Source organism: Saccopteryx leptura, chromosome 1 (genome assembly GCF_036850995.1).
Source record: "Saccopteryx leptura isolate mSacLep1 chromosome 1, mSacLep1_pri_phased_curated, whole genome shotgun sequence".
NCBI classification, from domain to species: domain Eukaryota; kingdom Metazoa; phylum Chordata; class Mammalia; order Chiroptera; family Emballonuridae; genus Saccopteryx; species Saccopteryx leptura.
In genome coordinates, this window is record NC_089503.1 from 381,753,333 (window position 1) to 381,772,641 (window position 19,309).

General features: G+C 46.6%; 1 protein-coding gene across 3 annotated transcripts in view; it reads left to right on the forward strand.

Moving 5' to 3' along the window:
* Positions 1-19,309, forward strand: part of BTBD9 (BTB domain containing 9) — a 447,747-nt gene that overhangs the window by 313,946 nt on the left and 114,492 nt on the right. For all 3 annotated transcript variants that reach the window (XM_066359505.1, XM_066359503.1, XM_066359504.1), the window contains exon 8: positions 9,556-9,745. In XM_066359505.1, coding sequence (XP_066215602.1) covers positions 9,556-9,745 — 190 coding nt within the window. The remainder of the gene's footprint in view (positions 1-9,555; positions 9,746-19,309) is intronic.

Consider the following 19,309-nt stretch of genomic DNA (forward strand, 5'->3'; position numbering starts at 1 on the left):
CTTGTTTGCCCAGCGAACCACTGCGCTGTCAGAAAACACTTTGTGAGGAGCGCAGGCGGGCGCAGCGGCGGGAGCCAGCACGGGCCGTTTGGAAGATGAGGGGCTCTCTAAGTGCTGGGTGCTGTTTCTTTTTTTTTTTTTTTTTTTTTCATTTTTCTGAAGCTGGAAACAGGGAAAGACAGTCAGACAGACTCCCGCATGCGCCCGACCGGGATCCACCCGGCACGCCCACCAGGGGGCGATGCTCTGCCCACCAGGGGCGATGCTCTGCCCATCCTGGGCGTCGCCATGTTGCGACCAGAGCCACTCTAGCGCCTGAGGCAGAGGCCACAGAGCCATCCCCAGCGCCCGGGCCATCTTTGCTCCAATGGAGCCTTGGCTGCGGGAGGGGAAGAGAGAGACAGAGAGGAAGGCGCAGCGGAGGGGTGGAGAAGCAAATGGGCGCTTCTCCTGTGTGCCCTGGCCGGGAATCGAACCCGGGTCCTCCGCACACTAGGCCGACGCTCTACCGCTGAGCCAACCGGCCAGGGCTTGCTGTTTCATTTTTTAAAATTTGCGTCAGGTGGGTTTGTTTTCCTCATCTCTCAGAGGTGATCTCTGGAGACAGTTAAATAACGTCTTAGTTTTTATCTTTAGTTATAGCTGGCATGGGTGCCCCTCAGGTCATGTGTTAGGGAAGTGAGCTGCCTTTTAAGAAATTTATTACTCCCGAATTAAATTGAATGGCAAGCTGTGTGGCCATCTCCGAGGCTGCGTAGAGAATGAAGAACGGTGGCATTGTTCTCAGGTCACTGTTTTCTGCAGGTCCCCACAGTCTGAGCGCCCAGTTCGTACACTTGCAAAATGCATACTCCTTGTTAACACGCAACTTCTGCATTCCAAAGCAGCAAATGAAGTTTCTCTGAGCAGAACTGCTCTGTGCACGGAGGGGGAAAAGCAGTTTTTGCCTGGCGGTTCCCCTTCGCCTTCGGCTCATAGCGCAGACCGCTATGATGGGCATGGAGCTGAAGGATGGCGGAGGGAAACCAGACGCAGGCACGAGATGCTGGGGCTCGGCCGTGGCTTTGTAAACGAAGTGACACAGATTGGGGCAGAAATTCCAGTGGGACAGAGGAGGGAACAGGAAGTCTGGAAATACAGCGCAAAGCTGAGTCCCATCCAGATGGTGTCTTTAATAAATTCATCAGACACACATGAAAGATGGTAATGAACATTCACGTGGGAGTGGCCCGGCCTCCACGGGAAGAAACACAGTGAGACGCCTTCCACGTGTGGCAGTCAGAACCACTCTCGTTTTTCCAAGTAACGAGGTCCACAGAACTCACGTGGACCATTGAGTAATTGTCAGGCAGCCTAACCAGGCAGGCTGAGGTTTATGCTTCTGGGAAGAAAAATTAAGAACAGAATTATTTACTGGTGAAATGGAGGGCATGGCCTGTGTGTTGGAAAACCTAGCAATAACATTTAGGACAAACCTTGTCTGGGAGAACTACCGTTGCCCTGTGACTAAAGCAGATAGCTCTCCCCTCAGGCATAAAAGAACTTTTAGGTTCTTTAAAAGCCACCTGTTTGTATACATCCTCCCTCTTCTCCCTGCACTCCCCAGAATGGGGGAGTTCTTCATGACAAGGTATTTTAGTGTGCCGTGAGTGGCCAGGCTTTCTTTATGTGGGACCGACTGAGTTGGGGGGAGGCCAGGAGCTGAGGGCGTATGTAGTGCTTATATAGCAGCTCTGCCGCAGTGGGCCTGTTTGTTCTCTTTCTAATGTCTAGGTCAAGACCCAGAGATTGATTATGCTTTACTTTTCTAAGAAAACTTCCACTGAGAAAGCATTTTTTTTCCTGCCTTATTCAGTAACTTTTAGATTTTTTATCTCTTGGTACAGAGCTATGTTAAACAAGGTTAAGTGCCCACCCTTTTCCAACCCCGATTCTTTCATTCAGCAGATGCTTACTTAATGCCTGCTATATGCTGGACACTGGATCTCCACAGTCAGAAGTACAGCAGTGAAACAAAGAGACAGAAGTCCCTGCCCTGGGGAGTCACGTTCTTGTCAGGTTCGGTCAGATTTAAGTCCTGGTTTGGATATTAGCAGTTGGATTGGTACAGTGCTGGGATGATCATCTGGTCCTGGTCACTTACAGACGGGCTCTATCCACTGGGCTTGTGCCCAAGTCCCTGGCCTTCTCCTCCTTCTGCCTGTTGGCATCATTTAGTCATTTCATTGTTAACTGAATTATTCATTCATTATAAAAAAATAGGCATAAGAATTAAGGAAAGTGGTAATCTTTTGATTTTGTTTCTTATGAAGTAGATACAGTAGCTTGTCGGGTTGCTTCTAGCAAAAGCTATTTCTTTAAAGGAAATTGGGTGGGGTAAATTTGGCTGAGGGAGGTCACCTTTGTGTATGTATATTGAGATCTGTCTGTTTCAGGCACCTTTGTTGATCCAGGTTTTGACTAATAAACATTAATGAATAATGATGTCAAAATCAAAGTAGAAACCGTGGTATGCTATTCTCCAACACATAGACATAGGAGTCCTTGTTGAGAAGGCAGAAGTATTTAATTTAGCATATATGCTAGACCATCTCGAGATTCCAGAGGGCCAGAGGGTGATGGTATCTACTAAAATAGTTCTGCTTAAAGAAAATGTTAGAGACTAAAAGAATCTTCTTTAATAAACCCACTTACCAATGTGTCTACAGGAAAGGGGTTCTGAGTGCTAACCTTACGCCTGCTTCCCAGAGAGCTTGACACTGTATCAATAATGCTTTTGTGATAGTCCATGACGCTGCTGTACTGATTGACCACTAACTAGAATCCTATTCCTTAAGAATAAAATAGTGAAGTATATAGTAACATCTGGCAGGTGGAAACTGACAAATTCAGGGAGCATCAACAAAGACATGTGGTAAGACTGAGTGGATACTACAGAGGATATCCACATTCAAAGTCATCATGAAAGGTTTTTCTCCTCCCACAGGCTTGCTAGCTTTCAGGTTTTCATCAAGGCACTGTTGAAATGTGTGAAACCGTTTTTAAAAGTATTCCATATGCGCGAAAGAACACAAGGAACATAGATGTAAGTGGGGAGACCAGGAACGCTCTCAGGCTCACCACCCAGCTTTAGGAATGGAACCTTTAAAGCTCTTTGTGTGCCCTTCCCTCACTCACACCCCCACTCCCTTCCTATCCAGAGGTAACTGTTCCTCTGACTCTTAGTGCTCACTATTTCTAGCTTTTCTCTAAGTTCGCCACATAGGTAGGGATCACTGAACGGTAGAAATGGAAACATCTCTGTGTATTTGTCTGATCTGCTCTTGACCAGCTCTCTATGTGAGGTTGAGCTTTGTCGATCCGCGCAGCTCTGGTTCATTTGTTCTGGGTGCTGTGTAGTTTTTGTTTAGTAGCGAAGTTTTAATAATTCAGTGGGCAGGTTAGACACACCTAAAGAGAACTAGTGAACATAATAGTAATTTTAAGAAATTACCCAAAATGCATCAAAAAAGGGGAAAAAATGAAAGTTAGGAACATAAAGGATGGAATGAAAAGTTCTAACAGAGGTCTAATGGGAACCCTAGAAAAAGAAAAGAAGAAAAAAATAGGGAATGAGGGAGAGTTAATACCCAAACAAAGAATGGCCAGAATTTTCCACTCTATAAAGTGATAAATGCTCATATTTATTCCTGAGAAGGATAAATCTAATCTACATGTTAGTACAACATAGTAAAATTACAAAGCACCAAAACCAAAGAAAAAGCCGTAACATTAACCACAGAGAAGAAACCATCAAACTGAGGGATAGCAGACAGAGCACCAGAAGCAGAAAACTACGGAGTAATATCTTCAAAGTGCTGAGAAAAAAGTACCTTTTAACATGGAGTTTTAAGCACAATTAACCTATTTTTCAAGAGTGGTGGCAAAGTACACTTCAGACAAAGACTGCTGAATACTAATGAATGTGTCTTAGAAAGAAGTTGAGTCAAGCAGAAAAGACTATATAAAAAAGCAACGGTGTTTTATCAACCAATGTCACCCCAATAAATTCAATTAAAAAAAAGTAATGGTGAACAAATTGGGGAATGTGAATAAACAAGTTCTGGCTGCATGAAATAATAATGACTGATGCGGAGAGGATAGAGCAAGGTGGAACTAAAATGTTAGGTAACTATACAGATTACAGATAAGCCAAGATGCAAGTGATGTGTATTAAAAACTGTTAAATTCTGGCCTTGGCTGGTTGGTTGAGTGGATAGAGCGTCGGCCCGGCATATGGACATCACAGGTTCAATTCCCCGGTCAGGGCACACAGGAGAAGCGACCATCTGTTTGTCTCTCCCTCCCTCTCCCCCTTTTCTCCCTCTTCTTCTCTCCTTTTTCCCCTTCTCCCTCTCCCTCTTCTCTCCCTCTTCCTCTCCTGCAGCCAGTGGCTCAATTGGTTCTAGTGATTGGTTCAAGCATCGGTCCCGAGTGCTGAGGACAGCTCAGTTGATTTGAGCATTGGCCCCAGATGGGGGTGGCCAGGTGGATCCTGGTCAGGGTGCATGCAGGAGTCTGTCTCACTATCCAAAACTGTTAAGTTCTTTTATATTGTTCAGAAGAACAGCATATATGATTTTTAATTTTAGGCATTGTTGTGTGGTGTGCATATCTAAAATTTAGTAAAAGTGTATAAATATATACCTTCCAAATCAAATGAATGGAGATAGCCAGTAACGGAAGGGAAGCTGTCAATTCATTAGAAAACAGGCGCAGGGTGGACAGAGAGCTGGGGGAAGCAGCAAAGGAAAACCTTGTGAATGGAAAGTAAAGTCAATCCAAAGATACCAACAATAGCAACCAATGTAAGTCGTATAAATCTGCCAGTTAAAAAACATGGAATTTTTTACAAATCTAGTTGCATGTTATTTACAAGAGGCCAGAAAAATAGAAAGGACTGTGATACTAAGGAAATAAAAGTACAATAGTTATTTGACATTAGATAATATTGACTTTAGGACAGAGGTATCATTAGGGATAAAGAATGATACTGCCTAGTGATGAAAGGTTCAATCCACCAGGAAGACACTATTCTGAAAGGATACCCATGAGATGGTGTCTTAGAACATATAAAGCAAAAATTAACAGAATTGTAAGGAGAAATTGGCAGATCTATAGCCAATAGTGATTTTAACAACCTCTCTCAGTAATTAGTAAGCATATAATGATTTGAACAATACAATTAATACATTTGATGTAGTAGAGACAGATAGAACCATACCTCTACCACAGTCTCTTCAGACACACATAAAATAGCAATAAGAACTAACCATGTGCTGGGTGGGCCACAAAGCAAATCTCAGCAAATTCTACAAAGTCAACATCATACAGACCACTCTTCTTAACATCTACATTGCAGTGTAATTAAATTCAATAACAAAAAGATAACTTGGAAAGTTGTATTTGGAAAGTATTATTTTTGAATATTTTATGGATCAAAGAAAAAAATCATAATGAAATTAGAAAATATTTAGAAGTGATCAACGTTTAAAATACTGTATACCAGACAAACCCCAACTGAGGGACATTCTGCATGATACCTAACCAGTAGTACCCTTCAGAAATGCTATATGTCAGAAGTTTAAAACAAAGATAAATCAGGACTTAGAGGTAAAAATGTTAGCTTTAAACTCATGTATTAGAAAAGGAGAAAGATTAAAGATTAATGAGTTAAGTATTGTATTTCCCTACTTATAAGACTCACCTTTTAAAAAAAATATTTGGAGTCTAAAAAGTGGATGCATCTTATACAGTGGGTGTAGTTTTTTGGGAGCATCTTATACATGGGGAAATATGATATTCACTTCAAGTAGTTTTTTAAAATAAATAGAGTAATTGCAAAGGAATAGAAGGAAGAAATTTAAAAAAAGAGCAAAATTTAGTGAAGTTGGGAATAAAGAATCAACAAAACCAAAAGTTGGTTCTTTGAAAATATCAATAAGGTGGACAGACTTGTATAGGGCTGATCCATAAAGAAAGAAAAGGTACAAATAAAAATATTTGGAGTAAAAGGAAGCTATACTATGAACATCTTTATAAGCTAGTATATTTAAACTTAAAATGAAGATTTTCTTAAAAGAGCCAAAAATATTTAAGATAATTTTGAAGAAAACGGGAGAGGAGGAGGGAGGAAAGATGTTCACTTTATTAGATTTTAAGGGTACTATAAAATTATAGTAATTACAATCACATGGTAATGGGACAAGGCTAGGCAAATCAGTGACACGGACTGCAGATCTTAAAAAGAGGCTCAGAGCTACTGTATGAAGACTGTATGTGAGGAAGTAGCTCACCCCAGTGGGGGAAGGACGGGCCGTTCATTACACAGCACCGGGGGAATTGACTAACCTATGAATAAAAGATGAAAGCAGGTTTCTCTTCCACAGCTACCAAAAATAAATCTCCAATAAATTAACCAAATGTGAAAAGTAAAATTAGAGAACTTTTAGAAGAAAATATAGGAAAATATCTTTATAAATTCAGGACAGGGAAGAATTCATAAACAAGAAAGGAAAAGCACAAATCATAAGGGAAAAAAATATTTCAACTCAATACCTTAACCAACAAAGGAATCGCATTCTGCAAATCAGTTAAAAAGACAATAAAAAAATAGACAAAAGATAAAGATAGTTTATAGAAGAGAGGAGGAGAATGAATGGGGGGGGGGGAGAAAAATATATTTATCTAGCAAAAACACGAAAACTAAAACTACACTGAGATAACATGTCACACTCCTCTGTGTAATGTTACCAAGCATTGGTAAGGAGAGGCAGTGAGCTGAGAGGATAAATTTTTACAATCACATTGGTGAACCTATTTTGAAATTATGTAAAGTAAGCTATAGATCTTGAATGTAAGTAGCTAGGGTTAATTGCAGATTTGGGTTAAGTAACTTAACTGAAGAAAGAAAAACAAAAATCATTGTCGTGAAAGGCTGTCACCTTTTATTGTTCTCTTCTTCGTGGATAGAAAACCTACATTATTTCTGAACAGCGGCTATTTTGTGGAAGCCCTTGATTTGTGTAAATGAACAGGTTGTTATGGCTTTGAAGTAATAGAGCAAGACTCACAGAACACAGCTGGTTTTTTCAAGATGCAGCAGTTTGTGAACAGAGAGAAGAGTGTGTGTGTTAAGACACATGGAGAGGTAAGCAGAGCAGGGACAGGAATCATGGCTGAGGGCAGCTGGATGCTCCGGAACGGGGTTGGTGCCATGTCCTGGGTCACGTTCCTGCTGTATGAATTCTAAATAGTAAATATATACACACCCGTACGTGTACATACATATGCATATATATAAAATCTTTCTGCAAACAGATTTATTAAATGTCATAATAAGTACAGTGTAGAGAAGACTGGTAAAACAAATGTCATCTACCTACTGCCTAGCTTAAGACCAGTCCTTTGGAAGCCCCTTCAAGACTTTATCCTGGAGATGATATCAATTAATGTTTGGACCCACTGGTGGGAGGCCCTCCAAGATTTCCCCTTCCCCTTCCCAGACAAATTATCCTGAAGTGAGAAGCAGGAAGGAAGAGAGACTCCCACATGCACCCGGCCGGGATCCACCCAACATGCCCACCAGGGGGTGATGCTCTGCCCATCTGGGGCTTTGCTCTGTTGCAACTGGAGCCATTCTAGCGCCTGAGGCAGAGGCCATGGGGCCATCCTCAGCGCCCGGGCCAACTTTGCTCCAGGGGAGCCTTGGCTGCAGGAGGGGAAGAGTGAGACAGAGAGAAAGGAGAGGTAGAAGGGTGGAGAAGCAAATGGGCACTTCTGTGTGCCCTGACCAGGAATCGAACCCGGGACTTCCATACATCGGGCCAACGCTCTACCACTGAGCCAACTGGCCAGGGCCTATATCCTCTCAATATTGTATAATAACTCCCTACATTTCATTTTTAGTTTTTTGTTTATGTGTATATCCCTAAACAAAGTATATTTTTAGTTTCGCCTTATTGAAAACCTCTTGTAAGTGAATTCATACTCTGTTTTTCTGTGCCTTGCTTTTTGTTTGTTTGTTTGTTTCAACATTGGATTTCTTGAATCATCTATTTGCATGTAGCTGTGGTTCATTAATCTCAAGGACTGTATAGTTTCCTATTGTAGTAATATTTTGCAATGTATTTGTTAATTTTTTTATTTTATGGGGTATAGTGGTACCTTGAGATACGAACAGACCAACATATGAATTTTTTAAGATACGAGCTGTGACCCGGTCCATATTTTTGTTCGAGATCCGAGCAAAATTCTGAGATACCAGTCGTTATTCAGGAAGCTGCCGCTAGTTGATGCGTTGGCGCACGGGTCCAGTATCAATCGGCAGTTTGATATACGAGTTGGCTGACTTACGAGCTCGATTACAGAACGAATTAAATTTGTATCTCAAGGTACCACTGTATTATGTTTCTTTATAATAAAGTTCTTTTTTTTTTTTCTTTTTTTTTTGAGACAGGACAGATAGGGACAGACAGGAAGGGAGAGAGATGAGAAGCATCAATTCTTCGTTGCAACATCTTAGTTGTTCATTGATTGCTTTCTCATATGTGCCTTGACCAGGGTGCTACAGCAGAGCAAGTTACCCTTTGCTCAAGCCAGCGACCTTGGGCTCAAGCCAGATGAGCCCATGCTCAAGCTGGCAGGCAACCTTGGGGTTTCGAACCTGGGTCCTCTACATCCCAGTCTGATGCTCTGTCCTCTGCACCACTCTCTGATCATGCTATAATAAAATTCTTTAGGGTTAATTGCTACGTGTAGTTTGGTTTATTCCAACCTTAGGTTGAACATTTTTTTAAAAGTTATTTGGCATGGAAAATGTGTATGTAATATATATATCTTTTTTTTTTTTTGGTTGTTAAATTACAGATTTATAAGGATTTCATTTTATTTTATTTATTTATTTTTATTATTATATTTATTTATTTTTAATGGGGTGACATCAGTAAATCAAGATACATATATTCAAAGATAACATGTCCAGGTTATCTTGTCGTTCAATTATGTTGCATACCCATCACCCAAAGTCAGATTGTCCTCTGTCACCTTCTATCTAGTTCTCTTTGTGCCCCTCCCCCTTCCCTCTCCCTCTCCCCCCTCCCCCTGTAACCACCACACTCTTATCAATGTCTCTTGGTCTCACTTTTATGTCCCATCTACGTATGGAATAATGCAGTTTCTGGTTTTTTCTGATTTACTTATTTCACTCCATATAATGTTGTCAAGATCCCACCATTTTGCTATAAATGATCCGATGTCATCATTTCTTATGGCTGAGTAGTATTCCATAGTGTATATGTGCCACATCTTCTTTATCCAGTCATCTATTGACGGGCTTTTTGGTTGTTTCCATGTCCTGGCCACTGTGAACAATGCTGCAATATCTTAAGATAATCAAAATGTTCTAATTTCCCTTTTTTCATTGATATGCGATAGATATTAATTTTTTCAGAGCATACTACAGGGATGTATCTGGCTTCTCTTACCCTGATGCCAAATCTTGTGTTGGGTTCGCAGTTCCCATGGAGAATGTGGCGACAATTGCTGATTGTGCCAGCGTGATCGAAGGAGTCAGCCGGAGCCGAAACGCCTTGCTGAACGGAGACACCAAGAATTATGACTGGGACTCCGGCTATACGTGTCACCAGCTCGGGAGCGGGGCGATCGTGGTGCAGCTGGCACAGCCGTACATGATCGGGTCAATACGGTAAGAAGGGTCCTTTTCACTCATTACTTTTCAAACAGAAGACACATGTGCACATTACGTTTTGGTACAATGACGATCCCAAAAACATCTGTGAAGACCCTCTTCTGTTCTTTGCCCTACATATCGAGTGATGGGTGGGGGTGGGGGAACGAAGAGACGCAGGTGCGTGTTGGGGTTCTCTGCTGGGGAGACGCCCCCGGTTAGACTGCGGAGGAGCTGGAGCAGACGCCTCTCGCTGGGCTTGTCCGGGCAGGGACTTGCAGGGTAATGTCAAGGCATGTTATATAGAATCTAAAATCATTTAAAACTTTAATAAATGACTTTCCATAGGAACCAGACAGAACTGTATATGAGACCTGCTTCTAAAAATATCATTGTAATAATCATTGACTCTGGTTTTTAGTTGTTTTCATTTTGCTTTAAGAAGGGAACTTTAACCCAGTGGTGCTTGATTTTATAGGATCATATACTTTTAAAATGTGAGACGGGTGACACCCCCTAGAGAATATACTTTTAGTTCAAGATGGCCATCTGAGTCTTGGATATGCTGACTTTGTGCTCAACGTTCTAGGAAGGTCTCTGAAAAACTAATACATATAATTTATATTTCTGTTCAGCACTAGGTAAGATATTTTACATGATCTGTTGGTCTGCCAGGGGTAGAGCCGTTTGCTGGACATGGCTACTTTTTCCCATCATGCTCCATCACATTTGCCTTGTAGTTTTGTGTTCTCATTTGAAAGTCAGCATGTGTAAAGAGAGAAATAGCACAACCAAATAAGGTAGTGGGTTCTGATAGGCGAAGGTCAATCTATGTCTGGCTAATAACCTCAGAGGTTACTGCTGCTTGCCAGTTCCGGGGGGGTGGGGCTGACAACTGATGGTGGATTTCTTGGAGGATTCAGACTGCGGATTTCTTCATTTAAATTGTCAACCGCGGCCTGACTAGATGGTGGCGCAGTAGATATTGTTGGCATGGGATGCTGAAGACCCAGGTTTGAGACCCCGAGGTCACTGGCTTGAGCGTGTGCTCACCAGCTTGAGCGCTAGGTTGAGGGCTTGAGCATGGGATCATAGACATGACCCCATGGTTGTTGGCTTGAGCCTAGAGGTCGCTGGCTTGAAGCCCAAGGTCACTGGCTTAGCAAAGGGTCACTGGCTCAGCTGGAGCCCCCCGGTCAAGGCACATACAAAAAAGCAATCAATGAACAACTAAGGTACCACAGTGAAGAATTGATGCTTCTCGTCTCTCTCCCTTCCTGTCTCTCTCTCTCTCACACTAAAAATAAATGGTCAGCCCCTTCTCATAAAGGGCTGTATACAGTCTGAGACAACAAATCAGAGAGAGAAGCTTGGAGTTCACACTGCAGACCAGGCAGCTCACTGGGTACTGAGACAAGCACCGTCCATCTGGACAAACGACCAGTCCAAACAGACTTCCGTCACACAGCAGGCCGCACCCCTCCTGCCTTGTCCTCAGCTGCGAGCGCTGACTGAGGTTTTCATAAGCCATCTGCTCCATAAGCCGCTCTAGAACTTTTGTCATAGAGGGTATGAAACTTATCTGAGTACTTCTCATTACAGTTTATCCCTCTCCGCTTTAGAAACCTGGGGAACACTTGTCCTTCTGTTGTCACTGACCCTCTTTATGGTCTCCGCAATTTTTGTGAAGATTACCAATCGTGTTTCTGAGATTCCATCGGCAATTTCTTTCAGCAGGCTTGTGGCGTAACTCATCTGAGCCAGGCGACGTGAAATCATTTAAATTGACTGGATACTCTCTTTCTTTCACTTCACCTATTTGGGGCTTCAATTTCCTCTTTATTATGTTTGTCCTGCCATTTCTAATTTGGAGACCAGTCTTCTTGCCAATGAAGATGTAAGCAAACTGGCAGCATAGTAGTACTCAGTGCCCACTGCCTTTGAATGTTGCCTGTGTTCTGTCTGCCTACCCGGCCCCCTGCCCCACCTAACAGTGCTCCACGTGCATCTCAGAGCACCATGTCAGCGATGGACTCCATGGTCCTCGCTGTCCCCTGTTCACGTGGCCTCACACCATGGTTCCCCATCCCATTCACAGGCACCACCCCTCTGTCCATCAGCTGAGCCAGAAACATGGGGGTCTTTCTAAATTTCTTCCTCCCCTCACTCTTCCCTTCAGTCAGCCGGCTGTAGAGTTCCGTCAGCGCCAGTCCCTCCACGTCTCACCTCTCCACCCCCTGCACCCACCCCCCGCCACGCCATAGTCACACTGTAGTTTCCTCCTGTCTGCCTGCTCTCCCAGACTCCACGCAGTCATGCCCCTTCCAAGAGGGTTCACGGCTGCTCTTGGCCTCCAGGAGAACATGCCGACAAAGGCACTCCGTGACCCAACTTGGCCTCTGTCTGAACAGTCTGTCTCCAGCCAGTCCCCTCCCTGCACAGCCCTCAGCCTGTCCAGCCGCTTGCTGTTTCCACCGTGTCACCCTCCCCCCATGCCTCCCCGCTCTGAACACGCTGTTCTCCTTGCTTGTGTCCGCTCTGAACACGCTGTTCCCCTTGCTGTGTCCGCTCTGAACACGCTGTTCCCCTTGCTTGTGTCCGCACTGAACACGCTGTTCCCCTTGCTTGTGTCCGCACTGAACACGCTGTTCCCCTTGCTTGTGTCTGCACTGAACACGCTGTTCCCCTTGCTTGTGTCCGCACTGAACACGCTGTTCCCCTTGCTTGTGTCCGCACTGAACACGCTGTTCCCCTTGCTTGTGTCCGCACTGAACACGCTGTTCCCCTTGCTTGTGTCCGCTCTGAACACGCTGTTCTCCTTGCTTGTGTCCCACACTGAACACGCTGTTCCCCTTGCTTGTGTCCGCTCTGAACACGCTGTTCTCCTTGCTTGTGTCCCACACTGAACATGCTGTTCCCCTTGCTTGTGTCCGCACTGAACACGCTGTTCCCCTTGCTTGTGTCCGCACTGAACACGCTGTTCCCCTTGCTTGTGTCCCACACTGAACACGCTGTTCCCCTTGCTTGTGTCCCACACTGAACACGCTGTTCCCCTTGCTTGTGCCTGCACTGAACACGCTGTTCCCCTTGCTTGTGTCCCGCACTGAACACGCTGTTCCCCTTGCTTGTGTCCCGCACTGAACATGCTGTTCCCCTTGCTTGTGTCCCACACTGAACACGCTGTTCCCCTTGCTTGTGTCCCACACTGAACACGCTGTTCCCCTTGCTTGTGTCCCGCACTGAACATGCTGTTCCCCTTGCTTGTGTCCCACACTGAACACGCTGTTCCCCTTGCTTGTGTCCCGCACTGAACACGCTGTTCCCCTTGCTTGTGTCCCACACTGCCTTCTCATCTCCCTCCCCCTTCGGGACTCCGCCCCTTCAGACGCTTCTCTAACCTCCATCACCTCCCAGGCGGATTCCGACCTTCCCCCTCAGCGACCTCGCGTGCTCTGCGTGTGATTCCTACCACAGCGTTTGTTGTATTTGTGTGATTATTTCCTTGCCGCCCCCTCCCGGCCTCACTGGATACATCGGGCCTGTGGCCCCTCGGAATGAGCGTCCCGGGACAGATTTGTGCGGCCGAGGTAGTCTGGCATGATACGAGGGGAAATTAAGTGGGTGCAGTAGGAGATCTAAAATTTTAGATCCAACAGGGGCCTGATGAGGTGCCAAAGTGACAGCTTAGGACAAACAGGCTCTTCCTGTGACAAGGCCACCTTGACCTTTCGCTTTCGTCAAAGCATCAGAGAGGTTGAATCTGACCCCAGAAAGGGGTGTGACTGGGGCTTAAGGCTAGAGAGAGCAGTGCCCATTTGTTTTGCTTTCAATGCGGAGTTAAAATGGTTCCCCTGATTAAGCAGAGGCAGAAGTGTGTGTCTCCGCACGGTGGGACACTCGCACTTCCTCCAGCCCGGCGCTGGTGTCTGTCTGAGAAAATCCATGCGCTGGACGCCCAGGTAACTGGCTGGGTGCTGGGAGGGACACGTCTCGGCGAAACTGACATTACGTTGTCAGGGACTGCATTTGCCTCTTCTGTGACATGATTAAGAAGAAAGGGAGAGGGATTGGTAACCGCCCGTGCCTGTGGACGCTGCCGGGTGTCTTGGCAGGCCGTGGTTAGCAGCAGCTGATGTGCCCCGACAGATGTTTATCGATGGGAAAGCAGATCAGCGGCACCCCTGCACGCGGATGGGTAATTGACCAGTGACAAGTGCATTAGCCAGTGGCATTTGACCTACAGTTCTCATTGCTTGTGACGGCTGACTCGCTTTCCTAGGCGCTGTGTCGGAGAAACCCTGTGGCTCCGAGGCCACACTTGCCAGGAGCACTGCCCCTGAGGGGAGCACTACCTCTGCTGGGAGTACTACCTCTGCTGGGAGTATTGCCCCTGTGGGGAGCACCGCCCCTGCCGGGAGCACCGCCCCTGCCGGGAGTACTGCCCCTGAGGGGAGCACTGTCTCTGCTGGGAGCATTGCCTCTGCCGGGAGTACTGCCCTTGCGGGGAGCACTTCCTCTGCGGGGAGCATTACCCCTGTGGGGAGCACTGCCCCTGCAGGGAGCACTGTCTCTGCCGGGAGTATTGCCCCTGCCGGGAGCTCTGCCTCTGCGGGGAGCACTGCCTCTGCCGAGCGGCTGCACTTCCCCATGCGACAGGGGTTCTGGCCTCCTGGGAGCTCAGTGTGCTGGCTTTAAAAACCCAGGTTTCTTTGTAGGTGCAAGGTGAAGGCCTACAATGCACACCGTCTAAGCCACTGCATTCTTGATTTTGATGAGAGGACACTGTTTTGTGGGTTAAAAAAAACAATTTATTTCCATCTGTTTGTCTGTTTTCAGCCACAGAAACTGTTCCTTCCTTTCCTAAGAGCCCGTCTGTGGCTGGGCGGGCAAGCAGGGCTTGGTCGGTCCCTTGCCACAGTCCACAGGGGTCTGATCCCGCCGGCCTGTCTGCCGCCAGTGCCCTGGCGGGACCCTGGGAAAGCTGACCTTGACACACGATCTCTGAGCGTCGCCACTCCGTATTTTCTTTCACTCACTCAGCAGACGTTTGGTGAGCCTTTTGCCGTGTGCCAGGCCTTGGGACGCAGCATTGAACAGAGACGGCAGCCTCCGAGTGTCCGTGTCCTCACGGAGCTGACCTCCTGGAGCTGACGCTTGCGTGGGGGAGGGAAACAGCCTGTGGGGGAGGGGCACTCCCCGTAACGTGTCAGGTGGTCAGGAGGCAGGACTGGGGGACCGATGAAGACCGTTCCGTTTTCGATTTGGAAGAGCAAGCTCTTTGGGGACCACGGGGGGGGGGGAGGGGCAAGCATCATAGGCAGAGTGCCAGGGCCCTGCGGGGGCAGCACATCTGGCAGGTTGCGGGCCCAAGGAGGTCATTGTGCCCGGAGCAGAGTGAGGCACGTGCAGGGAGCTAACTCAGAGGGTGACAGCCCAAAGGGCTTTGTTGCTGTTTCTGTCCTCAGTCACCAGCTCCCAAACCATCCCACCCACTGCACACGCGCACACACACATGTGCACACACACGCACACACACACCAGTACACACACACACCAGTGTGTCAGCACAGTTGTGGGAAAGTTTTCTCTGCTGAGGGGAGGGGCCAGGGCAGGGGCCATCGTGCCATTAGCACCTTCTTGCTCCTGACCTTCCTCTGTCCAGCAGCAGGGGGCGTCCTCGTCCTTGCGGTGTGACTGGAAACTTTCTCCCCAGTGGGTGTGCTTTCCTCTCCCGGAGTCAGAGCCTGCAGCGTCGCTGGGAATAAAGGAGTCTGTCTTTGTTGTTGCTAGGTTCACAAGCACAGCAGAAGTTCCTCGTTTTATTGGAGAGGAAAAGGGAGAAATTGCCTGAAATGTGCCTTCAAAATGGGTAACTGAGTAGTAATTATATCATTTCCATGCTGTTTAGGAAACATTAAAATTTAAATAACACGAAACCTTCAGAGGCCTGACCGCATGACAAGACCGGGGTGGAGTCATAACAAGGAAACCAGACCTACTCATCCCTAGTCCTCCGCAGCCTTGGTTTGAGACAGTCTATCTTTCACTTGCTAGTCAGGACGTTCTTTTTGGTGTTTCCAGGTTGGCTGAGAAACCCCATCCTCTGTGCATCAAGGGCGCCTGTCACCTCATCGTTTTCAGCCAATAAAGGCAGCACTCTGTTGAAACCCTAATTGTAAGATAGTCGATTAAATTAACAATTTTTTCATTAGCTTAAAAATGATGGTTTTGTAACTGACACATGCAATACTATAAGTAAAATGCCCGTCATGCTTTCGCTGACAAACCTAAATGTGAGCAGGCTGCGGGGAGACAGGGCAGTGTGGGTGGGCGTCGCTGGATGAGCCCAGAGTCCTCGGGTGCCGCGAGGACCAAGGGGTCAGTGACACAAAAAGATTTGGAGTTCCTCAGTTGCAAAATGTTGGACGGCTATAATGTTAGGACAAAATTGGGTGTGGTGCAAAGTAGATTCTTGAGGGTATTCAGGACCTCTTCGGTTGTGGGAGTGAGCGCTGAATGTCTGACCCACAAGTCAGTTTGTGTTTTGCAGTTATTAAACACAAAACGAAGCAATAGCAAGCTGATCCTTTTCAAAAACAATTAGCTGTGCCCCTGTGGTCCTTCCCAATACTTTGTTTTCTCTGAGCTGTCAGGCCCGTGCCTGGTCATCTGCTCGTGCACGGCTCGTCCACAACCAGCTGGGAGGACCTCGTCAGCTGGTAAACTGCTGAGACCCGTTTTATTGCTCTTTTTCCTCTCCCTGCTGCTGACCACCCTACCACACTACTTACTGCTCATCCACTTCTTGCCCAAAGGCAAGGACAAGAGAGGAGAGGACTCACACACCCTTCCCTCTAGTTCCCTGTTTAATCACTCCCCGGGAAGGCTCAGTTGGTAAGTGTGAGGTGAGAGAAGCCGAAGCTGACAGTTCGAATGATGTTTGTAATTATTGGAGCATTTTCCATCCCTGTGCTGCGCTTGGTCTCTCATAGGACCACAGATCGTGTCCAGTCGAAGGTAGTGATTTTGCAGAATTGAGATGGACTTGAGTCTTCGCCGTGATTTCCAGTTGCCTAGTGTAGTCCTCTGTGCCGTGGGTACTCAATAAATACTCACTGACCGAACTGACAACCCAGTGTGTTAGTGCAGCTGAAGGGAGTTCTATCTATCAACTAAATTGGACATCATATTTGCTCAGTGTGTCTGATCTAAGTGTGTGTGAGGGAACTGCTAAAGAGTTGGCATCTCCGGCAGATGACTGCAATTCGGCGCCGGAGCTGGACGCTGACATGGGCGCAGTGAGCACTCTGGCCTCCCGTGACCCGCCGCTTCTGTTCCATCCCGCTGGGGTCAGCCTGGGGCAAGCGGTCTGTCTGTTTACATCAGGACAGCACCTTCACGGCCTGGAGAGCTAGGACTCTCTTTCCTTTTTACAGTCTAAAGAATACAGCAGACATCAAAATATATGATGCCTCTGCCTTAGGTTAAGATTGCCTGTAATTCTTATCAAAATTGGAAAGATTTGACAAACTTCGCTTCCTCTCGGTCATGCTGAGCGTTGTCCACTACAGCGCTGAACCCAGGGCCTCTTCCTTGTCCTGCCGACTCGTGATTTATTTACCAAGTGTTCCTCTCCCAGCCCTCTGCCTCACACGGTCTCCTCCCACCCCCCAGGCCTTGGGAACCCGGGTCCCCAAAACACCGTGGAGGAAAAAACTGTGTCTTTGGTTCCCAATAGATGCTGGAGTCTGAACTGTGTGAATGTTTAGGGGACCAGAAATCCTGGAGCCTGGAGACAGACAGTAGGATCAGGAGCGTGGTAAATGTGCCTCCGCCATTTTTATCCTAGAGGTATTTCAAGACCAGAAAGTATTGCTATGGCAACTAAATTGCATGTTAAAAATACAGGAGGAACGCTAGAATTCAGATGTTCTTTGGAAAAACAGGAAAGGTTAAATGCCAAGAAAAATTGTGTGTGTGTGTGTTTGATTTACCTCACATGTCAACCATTTCTCTCTCTTGAGTGATTAGAGAACTTGACAACTAGTCATCATAAAATATAGCTTGATACGTGAAAAGAAAAACCCTTTTAGTTTTCAAAGATTAATGCATCAAGAAGACATTTGTGCAGTCTGTCAGCCCAGTTAACCCAGTGTTTCGTGCACAAGTGTGTGTTTAGTAATTATCCAGAACTGTTATTTAGGACCCCTCCCCCGACACATACTTCACCAGTAGCGCTCTAAACAGTCACTTAGAAAACCAGAATCGTTCACCTTAGAAGATCCAGTGAAAAAAGCATCCACCACCTCCTCCCGTGCCTGCGCCTTGGCCAGTGTTTTACACACTGCTACCCTGGGACAGGCCACCCAGGGCACAGAAATGTGACTCTTTGTATGCGGGCCAAAGGAAGCAGAGGCCTGTCAGCAAAGCGAATGGAATTTCTCCAAATTTAATGCATACACTGCTTGAAAACGTGTTGAGTACTAAGTAAAGCTACTCTGAAAACTGATGAAGGGTCACGGTCATTTAAGGTTAATCCTTGAATTAATCCAGAGCAGTGGTCTACCTTTGAAAGCCTTCAATTCCTCTGGTCTACTTAAATCAGAGATTTGTTTCCCCGGGAGCCCAATTTTACCACTGTAAGATGTTTTTTATGCATCTTGTAGCACCTGATGTCAGTGTATCTGACCTTTTTTTAAAGCTTAGCCTTTTGTAAACTGGTAACTAAAGGGGTACTTGACCAAAACATTCTTGAATCTCTAGTTAAGAACAAATGGAAGCACTGAGATCAAGGAAAATTCCACCCCCATCCACCCCCACCCCCCTCCATTCCCTTCCATCCCACCCCCACCCACCCCCATCTACCCCACCCATCCTCACCCCCCTCCATCCCATCCCCCACCCACCCCCATCTACCCCACCCCCCTCCATCCCATCCCTCGCCCACCCCCCTCTACCCCCACCCACCCCATCTACCTCCGTCTACCTCCACGCACCCCCACCCCCTTTCATCCCGCATCCTTCTCCTGGAACAGTGGTGATGACAGACTGGTTGGTGCCCCTCAGAGACTCCTCTCAGCTTTCCTGGACACTCGGGGGCCTGGCTCCGGCTGAGGAATCACTTTTTCTGCCATGCTGGCTCTTTCTCCAGTGTATCACGTTCAGTGCAGGGGTATTGGTTACTGGACACCTGCAGACTCGGCTGTCCCTTCTCCGGATTTTCTTTCCTCTCCCCCCGAGGCCTAACGGGAAGGGCCCTCCTTCTTCCTCTGACCTTATGATGCCTGGACCCGTGGCCCTCAGTGGTCACAGTACCAGCCGTGCCAGTCGAGACTGTCGAGATTTTCTATACAGTCTGGGGTTTTGAAATGGCCACTGGTCCTTTAGTTACCATGTCCGAGAGCAACTCTGGAGCCCTAGCTGCTACTCTGTCCCCAGGTGGGAGATGAAGAAACCAAAGTGTGACTGCATTTGTCCCTGTTCTCCCCACCATGAACGTGGCAGTGCCATGGTGCTAAGTCCCTATCTTGGAAGATCCTAATTTGTTGCAAAATCCTACACAGCCTCCTATGGCCTTATAAG